We start from the raw sequence: 11,589 nt of genomic DNA, 5'->3' as shown, positions 1-11,589 counted from the left end.
TTAAAAATATATTCCCTTGTCTCTGTTATTATGTCCAAAAGTGTGTGTGTGTGTACTGTACTTCTCTCCTCCAGTATTCTCTTACAAAGCACTACTAATGTTATTCATTGAAACAGACAGTGCTTTCACAACCATGTCCAGGTCAGCTGAGAGACCTGCAAGGAAGACAGATAAGGAGAAGAGGCAAGCGCATCATTCCATTTACATTGACTGCTGGCAGACTGTCAAGGTGCACCACACTCCCAATACACACAAGAAACCCCCTGGATGATTGCTCGCTTGCACAAAGATGACTAATTTTCATTCTGCTGTGACAGAGATGGCTCGAGGGGAAACGAAGAGGAAGTCGCTCGTCCCGACATATTTAATACAATTGTTAGGTACTTTGTTTGTTTGGGGAAGCTACTGTATTTGCAATTATATGACACAACTTTGACATGTTTGGTAGTGACTGGATAGAGTCGAAATGGTAAATTAAAAGAGTCAGTTGGGCCAGAGCATTGTTGGAAGATGTTAAAAAATACTGTAATTTTACAAAAGTAGTACTGAAAAAAAAGGAAAAGTTTGAACCGCGTTTGTAAAATAAGCGAAGTCGATTGGCCATTGGGTGCTAAGGGCGGGGTGAAAGGGCCAATACTCTCGCTGATTGGGCTATTGAACCAAGTTGATTACGACTATCTTATTGGATGATTTTGTCACGTGTTCAATGACCCATTGGCTGTTTTAATCTGGCGCCTGAAACGCTATGATTTTCAAACGGGGGTCGCACTCACTACACTCCGTTCTTTTCCGGTAACGCTCACCCTCTTATCGTGTACCTGCGTATATTGTCCAAGGGTTTAAATTGTTCATTTTAAACGCCGACCATATATCCCTGTCGGACAAAGGAGGGGAAAATGGCTGAACCACTGAAGGTAACTGACACTGAGCTGCTGGACTGGGACGTTCTTGGGGCTAATTACCATGCAGTCTAAAGTTGTCAAGTAACGTTACGTGACTATTGGTACGGGGGGAAAAAAGCTCACTAATATGTTAAAACAAACAAGAAACAAACGTAGTGGTAGTATACGGAGCTCTCGCATGAACTTGGTAAGAAGCTGAACTGCAATTTGCATGTTTTGTGGGGGTCAACGAACCAGTTTACAAGATGGCGTTCGCCCCCAAACGCTCAAAATGGCGTTTCACTTAGGACAGGAATCGGTTGGGACCACCATCATTATTAGCATCAAAGTACAGTGGGAAATGGTAACCAACCCTGTAATGATTCAATGGGATACTAATTGTACCGAAAATGAATTGGGGGCGGGCGGATACCTGTGATTACAATTTTAATGTACAATACACAATTATGAGCATATGAAATACTGAAAACAAATCAAAAGACTTAAAATTGTGTCCTCAACAGATAAATTTCTTCGAGAACCAGTCACTGGAGAAGGATCCCCAACGCATGCCAGTGGAGAGGATCTATCAGAAGAAGACTCAGTTGGAGCACATTTTGCTCCGACCTGATTCTTACATCGGCTCAGTAGAGACTGTCACCCAGGTAAGACTCAAATCGCCAACTGGATCTACAAGACGCATGAGAACCCACCCATTGCTATTTTTTTCCTCAGCAAATGTGGGTGTATGACGAAGATGTTGGAATGAACTGCCGGGATGTAACGTTCGTACCGGGGCTTTACAAGATTTTTGATGAGATCCTTGGTAAGCAAACGGCTGAAATGGCCTTAAGTCCAAATGACTGTCTTTTATTTGTTGTCTCATGCAAGGATTCCCTTTCCTCCTCCCAGTAAATGCTGCGGACAACAAGCAGAGAGATAAGAATATGTCCTGCATCAAAATCAACATTGATGTGTGAGTGTGATATGCTTCAGTGGTGTTTACTCAGAGAAGGTTATATGCAGGGGAATGTACAGTACATACAATTCACATAACCTAAATGAGTTTTTATCGTGGCTTATGCTTTTTCCCCCTCCCCCTTTCAGTGAAAACAACACCATCAGCATATGGAATAATGGCAAGGGGATCCCAGTGGTGGAGCACAAGGTGGAGAAAGTGTTTGTACCTGCACTCATCTTTGGACAGCTCCTCACCTCTAGTAACTATGACGACGATCAGAAGAAAGTCACTGGTAAGTTATGTCATGCACATTGTTTTACCATATGGGGTTGGGTAGCATGATCCTAAAATAAAACATCACCCAACTTAATTTTTTTTGAATGACAAAATATCCAGTTTAATGCCTCCCCACCACCACCCTTACAGGAAAAGCAAATTGCATTATTCCAAACCATTTTAGTCCCCCCCCCCTCCCTTCTGGGATTTTCTTTATTTCTCCTGGTACCAACTAAAGTTTGAAACTCTTAAATTGTGCCAACTCCTGTAGAAACATTTTTTTATTTCAGACGCACAATTTGCTTCGGTGGGCCTATAAAATGCTTTTCGGTGCTGGATTTGGCACCTGAGCCTCAACTTTGACATCTGTGGTCTGTACTTTAATTTATAGGTGGGCGTAATGGTTACGGTGCCAAGTTGTGCAACATCTTCAGCACCAAGTTCACTGTTGAGACAGCCTGTAGAGAATCAAAGAAGACCTTTCGACAGGTACTGAGCAAATATGGCAGAACTTTTGCTCTGAATCTTTCCCTCACCTGTCACTTCACATCAGTACTTTTCTTTCCTCAGACGTGGTACGACAACATGGGCAGAACCGAGGAAGCTACCATCAAATCCTTTGATGGAGAGGATTTCACCTGCATCACCTTTCGGCCTGATCTGCCCAAGTTTAAGATGAGAATCCTGGATAAAGACACGGTGGCCCTGATGACCAGGAGGGCCTACGACATCGCCGGATGTACCAAGGGTGTCCGCGTGTTCTTCAACAGCAAAAGACTTCCTGTTGGTTCACTTGTTGTCTTGTGTGCCTCTGATCATTGTTAGATATCCTTATTCAGAATGTAACAAATGTCACGTTTTGTACAATTGAGAATGTTTCTGCTGCACCTTTATTAAGTTTCCATGTCCACTGTGCGCCCCAGGTTACAGATTTCCGCAGTTACGTCAACTTGTATGTGAAGGACAAAGTGAGCGAGACGGGGAATGAGCTGACGGTGGTTCATGAGGTTGTCAATGGGCGCTGGGAGGTTTGCCTCACCGTGAGCGAGAAGGGCTTCCAGCAAGTCAGCTTTGTCAACAGCATTGCCACAACCAAGGTAGACTTTTACACCGGATTAGGTGCCCCTCTCAATTCACTTATTCAGATGCGTTACAAGGGTAATTGAGAGGGGGCGGGGCACTATAACTTTGTTGTCAACCCAGCAATTCAAATGACTGCTATCGGGCCTTTTGCCAACTGGGCGCTAATGTTTGTCCTCTGCACATTAGGGTGGCAGGCACACCGATTACGTGGCCGATCAGGTAGTGAGCAAGCTCATTGATGTTGTGAAGAAGAAGAACAAAGCTGGTGTGGCGGTCAAACCATTCCAGGTAAAAAAAAAAAATCCTCTTTCTTTCCTCTCTCCGTATGCATTCCTGAGTAGGTTAAAACATGTAAAGTATTTCAAAAATACTCTCTTGGCATGCATATTGGGAAAGAAACGACAACTTCCTCAAGATGACAGTGATGTTGCTGTTGACATCACATGACTTATTTCCATCCCCATTCAAGGTGAAAAACCACATGTGGCTATTTGTCAACTGCCTGATTGAGAACCCCACGTTTGACTCTCAGACCAAAGAGAACATGACTCTGCAACATAAGAACTTTGGCTCCACGTGCCCGCTCGGCGAGAAGTTCATCAAACAGGTAAAGCATGGCCGGCATCGCTCACTTCTTCCTCTCTGAGCGTTTTTCACTGTGCCGACTCATCTCCATAACAGGCCACCGGCTGCGGAATTGTCGAAAATATCATGAACTGGGTGAAGTTCAAAGCTCAGCTGCAGCTCAACAAGAAGTGCTCGGCAGTCAAACACACCAAAATCAAAGGGGTGCCCAAGCTGGATGACGCCAACGATGCAGGTACTGTTTTTCCAATTCAACACTCTGGCCGTGGAGTGAAGCTCCTGTAATCACTTTGTCAATCTGGTAGGTGGCAAGAACTCCATCGGTTGCACGTTGATCCTCACTGAGGGAGACTCGGCCAAGACTCTGGCCGTGTCTGGCCTGGGTGTGGTCGGCAGGGATCGCTATGGCGTCTTCCCTCTGAGAGGAAAAATGCTCAACGTGCGAGAGGCCTCGCACAAACAGGTCAGGCTTCGCTCGTGTTGTCGTGTGTCCCATGAGTTACCACTCGTATGGGAAATGCTGCTTAATCTCATTATGGTGTTCATGTGAATCAATGGGTAGATCGGCGGTTTCCAGATCCACTTGATCCCCCCCCATCTTTGGTGTAATTTGAAGGCCTTCTTATCGGTTTGCACGTCTTCTCTTGCAGATTATGGAGAATGCCGAGATCAACAACGTCATCAAGATCCTTGGTCTGCAGTACAAAAAGAACTATAGTGACCCAGATTCACTCAAGACCTTGCGCTATGGCAAGATCATGATCATGACGGATCAGGTTTGTTTTTAGTCTTCCTCTCGCTTTTTTTACCCATCAAGCCCACGCAAGTGTCACTAATCTTGACTCGCATAACGTTTGTGACAGGATCAAGACGGCTCCCACATTAAAGGTCTGTTCATCAATTTCATCCACCACAACTGGCCGTCGTTGCTGCGCCACAACTTCCTGGAAGAGTTCATCACGCCAATCATCAAAGTATGTCGCTTGAATGTGTGACAGTGTCGCCACGCGGTGCCCCAAGCATAGAAGCCTGCGGCACATCTAATGATCCCTCATGGCATCGTGTTTGGAAATGAAATACAGTAATGTTTCCTGCCTTCAGGCATCATACAAGAAATCCCAGCTGTCATTCTACAGTATCCCAGAGTTCAATGAATGGAAGGAGAGCCAGTCTAACTACAAATCTTGGAAAATCAAATACTACAAAGGTTTGTCACAAACCCCTGTGTGGTAGTAAGCCAGCCAAGTAAGCTTCCCTCTATGCCTGACCTGCGTCACGGTTTTTGTTCTGCGTTCTGCCGCTCTTCCTCATCGGCCGTCTGCTCCGCTTCTGTCCAATCAGGTTTGGGAACTAGCACGTCGCAGGAGGCCAAGGAGTATTTCTCTGACATGCAGAGACACCGTATTCCATTCAAATACTCTGGGCCAGAAGACGACGAAGCCATCACCCTTGTAAGTCACATCTGTGTGCATCATGGCATTGTTATTGCTTGAAGTGCTCTTTTGGAAGGGAGGATTAATCAAATCTACCGCCTGTCCTCTTTGCGCTAGGCCTTTAGCAAGAAAAAAGTGGACGAACGCAAAGAGTGGCTCACCAATTTCATGGTCAATAGACGCCACCGGAAGGAGCACAACCTGCCCGAGGTTGACTGCCGCGTCATTTAAATGTTTTTATTTCATGGACTGATCGGCGAAGACTCTGAAGTTACCGGGTTGCTCCGTTGTCCGCAGGAGTATCTGTACGGCCGGTCCACAACGCATCTCTCCTACAATGACTTTGTCAACAAGGAGCTGGTACTCTTCTCCAACTCTGACAACGAGAGGTCCATTCCCTGCCTGGTGGATGGTACGTTAACGCGGCCAGTTTCAGAAACGCCGTTAAGTTTGCAAACGGCTCTGATGAATGTATTTGATTTGCTTTGTTGACAGGGCTGAAGCCTGGCCAGAGGAAGGTACTGTTCTGCTGCTTCAAGAGAAATGACAAGCGGGAAGTGAAGGTGGCCCAGTTGGCTGGTTCTGTGGCTGAGATGTCAGCGTATCATCATGGGGAGGTGACTGTCGCAGTTGCTCATGACTGTCCTTTTCTGAATTTTGGTTTCGTGTGTCTGCATACAGAGGACCCATATTTGTCCGTACAGTACTCTGCAAATGTCTTTGGCCAGCATTGGGTTTGTCTTAGCATAATTGTTGTCACAATGGGTCATTAAAAAACAACAACAACAAAGATAGTGGGCGTTTCACACAACAAACCCCGTTGATTTCCAGGCTTCTCTGATGATGACCATTATTGGATTAGCCCAGAACTTTGTGGGAAGCAACAACTTGAACTTGTTGCAGCCTCTTGGGCAGTTTGGAACAAGGCTGCACGGTGGCAAGGACTCTGCCAGCCCCCGTTACATTTTCACCATGCTCAGGTCAGCAGTCGACGTTTACCTTTTTGAAAAGTCGCTCAATGAATCCGCGGTCGCTCAATGTCTCCCAACTCTTCAGCCCCCTGGCCCGCCTTCTTTTCCCACCCACCGACGATAATCTGCTGACGAACAATTATGACGACAACCAGCGTGTGGAACCCGAGTGGTACATACCCATCCTTCCCACCGTTCTGATCAACGGCTCTGACGGTATTGGCACAGGCTGGGCCAGCAGAATCCCCAACTATGACATCCGAGAGATTGTCGGCAATATTAAACGCTTGCTGAACAACGAGGATATGCTACCCATGGTGAGGCCCTTCTGTTCGGGTCTTTAAAGGTGGACCAAGAGTGAAGGCGATGCTCATTGGTTTTGTCTTCTCGAAGCTCCCGAACTATAAAGGCTTCAAAGGTACCATTGATCAGCTGATAGACAACCAGTACATGGTCTGTGGAGAGCTGGCGATCATTGACTCAACCACCATTGAGATCTCGGAGTTGCCCGTCAAAACCTGGACACAGGTGAGTTGCAATCTAATCTTGAGACCACTGTCACAAACTAGATGGCACAAGATGAGGTACACAATATTTTAATACACCGCTGTAAAGTTGGAAGTTCCACAGGCCAAATGCAGCCCTCTGAAAGATTTTTGTCTGCAAAAGTTGGACAGATTTTAAAAATATACATGGGCATTGCATTTTTTAAAATCACATATTTCTCATGCAATCTATTAACAATGCAATTTTCTTCAAAATAAAAGATGAGCTTCAAAACCGAGGTACATATCGGCCTGGGATTTACTTGCAGCATCAGAGATTGCATTATCCCGTTAAAACGTTGTCGACAACGGAGAGGCTCGTAAATAAAATTGAAATTTGTTGCTCACTTGGATCACAACATCGCCGTGTCATCTCTCTTCCAGACATACAAGGAGAACGTTCTGGAGCCGATGCTGAACGGCAGCGAGAAGGTTCCGGCTCTGATCACAGACTATAAGGAATACCACACCGACACCACTGTGCGTTTTGTGATCAAGATGACCGAGGACAAGCTGCGGGAGGTCGAGGCCGTGGGACTCCATAAAGTCTTCAAGCTGCAGAATCCTCTCACTTGCAATTCCATGGTACATTCAGCAAGTCGTGATCACGAGACTGCAAGAATTCCTTTGTGGATGTAGCACCTTTAGACTTGTGGCGCTTTCAGGTTCTGTTTGACCACGTGGGCAGCCTGAAGAAGTACGATTCTGCGGAGGAAATTCTCAAAGACTTCTTTAAGTTGAGGTTGAAGTACTACAACCTGAGAAAGGATTGGCTCTTGGGCATGTTGGGGGCAGAGAGTGCCAAGCTCACCAACCAGGCCCGTTTCATCCTGGAGAAAATCCAGGGCACCCTGGTCATTGGTAAGTGGCAGTTACAGCATGCCAGGTGTCACGGTGACTTGAGTTTGGGTTTGCTCATATCAAGTGTCTTCATATAGAGAACAAACCAAAGAAGGAACTGATTCGCATGCTGCAGCAGATGGGTTATGACTCGGACCCAGTCAAAGCCTGGAAACGGGCCGAAAACAAGGTACGGCCTCGGGAAGGGAATTCTTTCCGTCTCATTTCCATTCAGTCAGCAGCCACCTGCACTCACTTTCCCGCGTGATCATTAGAATGCGGAGGAGGATCTGGAGGAAGCCCCGGAGGAGGAGGAGGACACGAGTGGGCCCGACTACAGCTACCTGCTCAGCATGCCCATGTGGTTCCTGACCAAGGAGAAGAAGGAGGAGCTCTGCAAGCAGAGAGATGCTAAGGTGAGCTACTCACATCTGCTCTCGGTGTGCTCTTTTTGATATGCTTACTCTTTTTCTGATCTTTCCTTTTGCCACCATTATTTTGCAGATGACAGAGTTGAACGCACTGAAGGAAAAGACTGCAACTGACTTGTGGAAAGACGATCTTGCTGCCTTTATGGAAGAACTGGAGGTAGGCGCTCATCTTTTCTTTTTTACGCTGGCCGCGTCGAGGGTTTGCCTCCAAATCTTAGAATTACACCTGGTCACTGTGATGTCCACCCCAGCGCGTTGAAGCCAAAGAGAAGGAGGTTGCCACATTGCCCGTCAAAAAGACTTCCAAAGGCAAAGCGGTGAAGCTGACGGCCAAAACAGAAACTCTGCCCACGCCGCAGGGCCGCCGTGTCACCCCACGCATCACCAGCGCCATGATAGCCGAGGCGAGCAGGAAGGCCGACCTCCTCAAAGGAGAACGCAAGAGAGGCAGAAATGTCAAGGTCTGTTTTCTTATTTGGACATGGGAGACTTTGGGGAAGATGGTCTCGTTCTGAATCAATTGTTTCTCAATTGTGCATTTGCAGACTGAAGATGTGAAGATGGAATTTGGGGACGACGAGGAGGAAGACGGTCTGCCTGCACGGTTGACAACGAGGACCAAAGCAACCTCACAAGTCAAAGGTCGGCATTACTGCTCTACTACAGAAGAAAAGTGAAAGTAAATGCTTGGAATCGGATCCCGTTTGAAACAAGCGGAGAGCAAGAGCCACGGCAACGGTGATACTCATTCATTTGGAACACTGTCAAATACTGCATTTGGTTGCAGGATCAAAATTGGGCAAGCAGACCACCCTTCAGTTCAAGCCGGTTGCCAAGAAGTCCAAAAAGAATGAGACATCAGAGGAGGAGGAGAGTGACAGTCGGTCTGAAAGTGGAATGGAGGTCGAGGATGTTGCTGCCCCAAGAGAAAGAATTCAACGCAAACCTAAAGGTCGTCCCGCAAACGGGATCTCTGACTTCTTGGCTCAAGGGGGAGAATCTTTCTGCCCAAGACCCCCATCACAATCCAAAGGCTGTTTGTCATGTGCACCGGATTTTTTCTTTCACAATTTCAACTCAAACCATCAACATCTAAATGTAACTTACCGGTAATCAAAATACAACTGAATATTTATCCATCACCGCTAGCTGAAGTGCACTGCTTCCTCGAGCATGACTGCAAACAGAAGTGCTTGATTAGAAAACGAAGATCAGCATTGCCCACTTGGCACTTTGGTCATTCCTCGCCACTCTCGTTATTTTAGGGGGGGGGAAAGGCCACGTGTGACTAATTCACACTTTGAAATGGCGAATCATGTTCACATCGGTTTGCTTATGACAAGTCAAACTAGTGAAAGGCATTTACGGGAAAAAAAGTGATTTATTGGCATGTTGGAAACTTTTGCTATATGTGCCTTCAAGCTGCAACTATTTTATCTAAGTTGCCTTGCCTTACCTGTACAACTCTGAGAGGAAGAGATGTCAGATTCGGATGTTGCCTCAAACAACTGAGCTTTCATTTGGGCCAAAGCGAAAGTAGGGATTTTTTTTTTTTTTTTTTTGTATCTTAAGAATCCAGTCATCCAAGCCCAGGTACTTATTTATATATTGTATTTTTCCACAATGTGGGGTTAAAGAGGGTTTGAAAATGGCTCACGGCTAATATTTTATTGCTAATTATTTTGTGTTCCGGTGCATGGGCGTCGTTTTAAGAACTGTTGCTTTGGTGGATAGCCGTGGCATTCCGCTCATCGATTGCCACAAACAACCGGCATGACTGAATCCCCGGATCTGCTATGTTTATTTTCAGTTGCCATCAAGTACCCCATGTTTGATAGCGATGATGAGTTTGATGGCTGTGTGAAGAGTGACGCTCGGAAAGAAAAAGCTGTCATCAGCGATGACGAAGACACTAGCTTTGTCCCTGACCCGGACAGTGACCTGGATTCTCCCAAAGTACCAGAGCCTGTGTGAGTATGACACGATAGAAAGTGGTCGTCGTTTTGATTTATTTTTTTAATCCAAGTCAATTCAACTGTATAGAGCACTTTCAAACAGCCATCGCTGCATACAAAGTGCTGTACATGGAGCAATTTAACATACAATAAACAGTAAAACAAATCGGTGATAAAGACGGTAGAAAGCACCAAACAGTAAAACCAAGAACAAATCTAAGTCATGCTGAGTCGAATGCCAAAGAATACAAGTGAGTTTTGAGGAGGGCTTTGAAGATGGGCAGCCAATGCCAAGATATTAAAAAATGTAACTTTCACAGGATAAAAATTGGTTGTCTTTTTTATTTTTGTGTCCAATACCAACGTATTTTTTAATATCTTTCACAGGAAGAAAGTGACAAAGGCTAAACCAACAGCTCATAAACAACTTGGAAGCAAATTGAGCTGTAAGTAATGTCTTTGGCTCTCTTGTGCAGTAAGCCTGACAAATGCACATCTGGAAGTTTTAATGTCTCCCACATTTTTGTTTTCCCTTTATGGATCGTTAGCAGCTCAGTCTGACAAACAGGAGGCTGCCACAGCGGCTTTGGTTCAGCCCAAGACCAAACGGGCTGCTCCAAAGAAAGCCGTCGCATCCAAGAAAGCTGCAGGTTGTAAGACTCCCCGAGAACGCTTCAAAACACTTTTGAACGTCTCATCGATCGCAGTCTTAAATTGTTGTTTCAGATGTGAAGCAGCCATCCATCGTGGATGCTCTGTCCAAACCCAAACCTTCATCAAGTGCCATGTCCAAGAGTATTCCCTCGTTTGACTCTAAGGGCGAGGCCAAAGTACAGAAGCCGAAATCTGCCCCCAAACGCAAACAAGTGATCAGTGACGACTCTGACAGCGACCCAGGGGACCTCATGTCGCGCGTTATGGCCAAAATATCCACTGGAGCCAAGGTTTGTGTTTTAATTTGGGCGCCTTTTTTAAATTTATTTTCTTGAAGGGTGGGCGGGTAGTGTCCTACTGTCAATACTGTGTACTCTGGTGCATGTTGACGCTTTCTCTCCCTTTGTAGAAAAAAGGAAGGAAGTGGAGTGATGATGATGAAAGCTTCCAGATTTCGGACAAGGAATCCGCAGCTCCAAAAGCTGCGGCAGCACAGGCCAAACCGAGTAGAGCCAGGAAGCCTGTTTGCTACAACTTTGACTCTGATTCTGACTAAGTCAGTGTTCACATTTTGTATTTTGTTCTTCCTGGGTTTTAAACGTGTACCCAAGTGTAAATATTTCGTTGTCGTTTGACCACCGTTTCTCAAATAAAGTTTGTTTGTATTGAGTTGAATAAGTGGCAAGCTGGTCTGATGAAAATGTCTGTTATGCATGTTAGAAAAGTTCTTCCAGGAATTTCACCCAAAACCCCAGTACCGAGGTGCTGTAAGGTATGCATGACCTAACTTTTTTGGGGGGGGGGGGGGGCAAGAAGGTGTTTGAAGCAGTTGAATGTCATTCTGTTTACTGTCAAATTAATGTAAAATGAAAGACCATTGCATGTAACCACATACTGCACTTTGCACAAGATTTGGCTAAAAACGTTTTGGCCAAATGCGAACCAAAATTGGGAAAAAAACAAATTGGCTTTAA

General features: G+C 45.6%; 1 protein-coding gene across 1 annotated transcript; it reads left to right on the top strand.

Moving 5' to 3' along the window:
* Positions 1–727: 727 nt before the first annotated feature.
* On the top strand, positions 728–11,245 carry top2a (DNA topoisomerase II alpha). Its single transcript, XM_052069297.1, has 35 exons — positions 728–914; positions 1,406–1,546; positions 1,617–1,707; positions 1,794–1,857; positions 1,989–2,134; positions 2,510–2,607; positions 2,689–2,901; positions 3,042–3,215; positions 3,388–3,489; positions 3,671–3,808; positions 3,883–4,021; positions 4,092–4,249; positions 4,437–4,562; positions 4,650–4,760; positions 4,888–4,993; positions 5,128–5,237; positions 5,337–5,429; positions 5,517–5,631; positions 5,715–5,836; positions 6,051–6,199; positions 6,276–6,507; positions 6,584–6,718; positions 7,120–7,320; positions 7,401–7,596; positions 7,674–7,765; positions 7,851–7,991; positions 8,080–8,163; positions 8,258–8,467; positions 8,552–8,648; positions 8,794–8,958; positions 9,817–9,976; positions 10,349–10,407; positions 10,510–10,611; positions 10,688–10,905; positions 11,025–11,245. Exons 1-35 carry the CDS (start codon positions 897–899, stop codon positions 11,169–11,171), a joined length of 4,653 nt encoding a protein of 1,550 aa, XP_051925257.1. The 5' UTR covers positions 728–896; the 3' UTR covers positions 11,172–11,245.
* Positions 11,246–11,589: the final 344 nt, after the last annotated feature.

The sequence above is a fragment of the Hippocampus zosterae genome, chromosome 7 (assembly GCF_025434085.1).
Source record: "Hippocampus zosterae strain Florida chromosome 7, ASM2543408v3, whole genome shotgun sequence".
Lineage (NCBI taxonomy): Eukaryota > Metazoa > Chordata > Actinopteri > Syngnathiformes > Syngnathidae > Hippocampus > Hippocampus zosterae.
The sequence above is the reverse complement of the archived record's forward strand: the minus strand, read 5'-3'. Positions and strand labels throughout refer to the sequence as shown.

Coding starts and splice junctions, on each gene's coding strand:
- top2a (XM_052069297.1), top strand. Junction 4,563..4,649: donor TCATGATCATGACGGATCAG/GTTTGTTTTTAG, acceptor CGTTTGTGACAG/GATCAAGACGGCTCCCACAT. Junction 5,238..5,336: donor ACGACGAAGCCATCACCCTT/GTAAGTCACATC, acceptor TCTTTGCGCTAG/GCCTTTAGCAAGAAAAAAGT.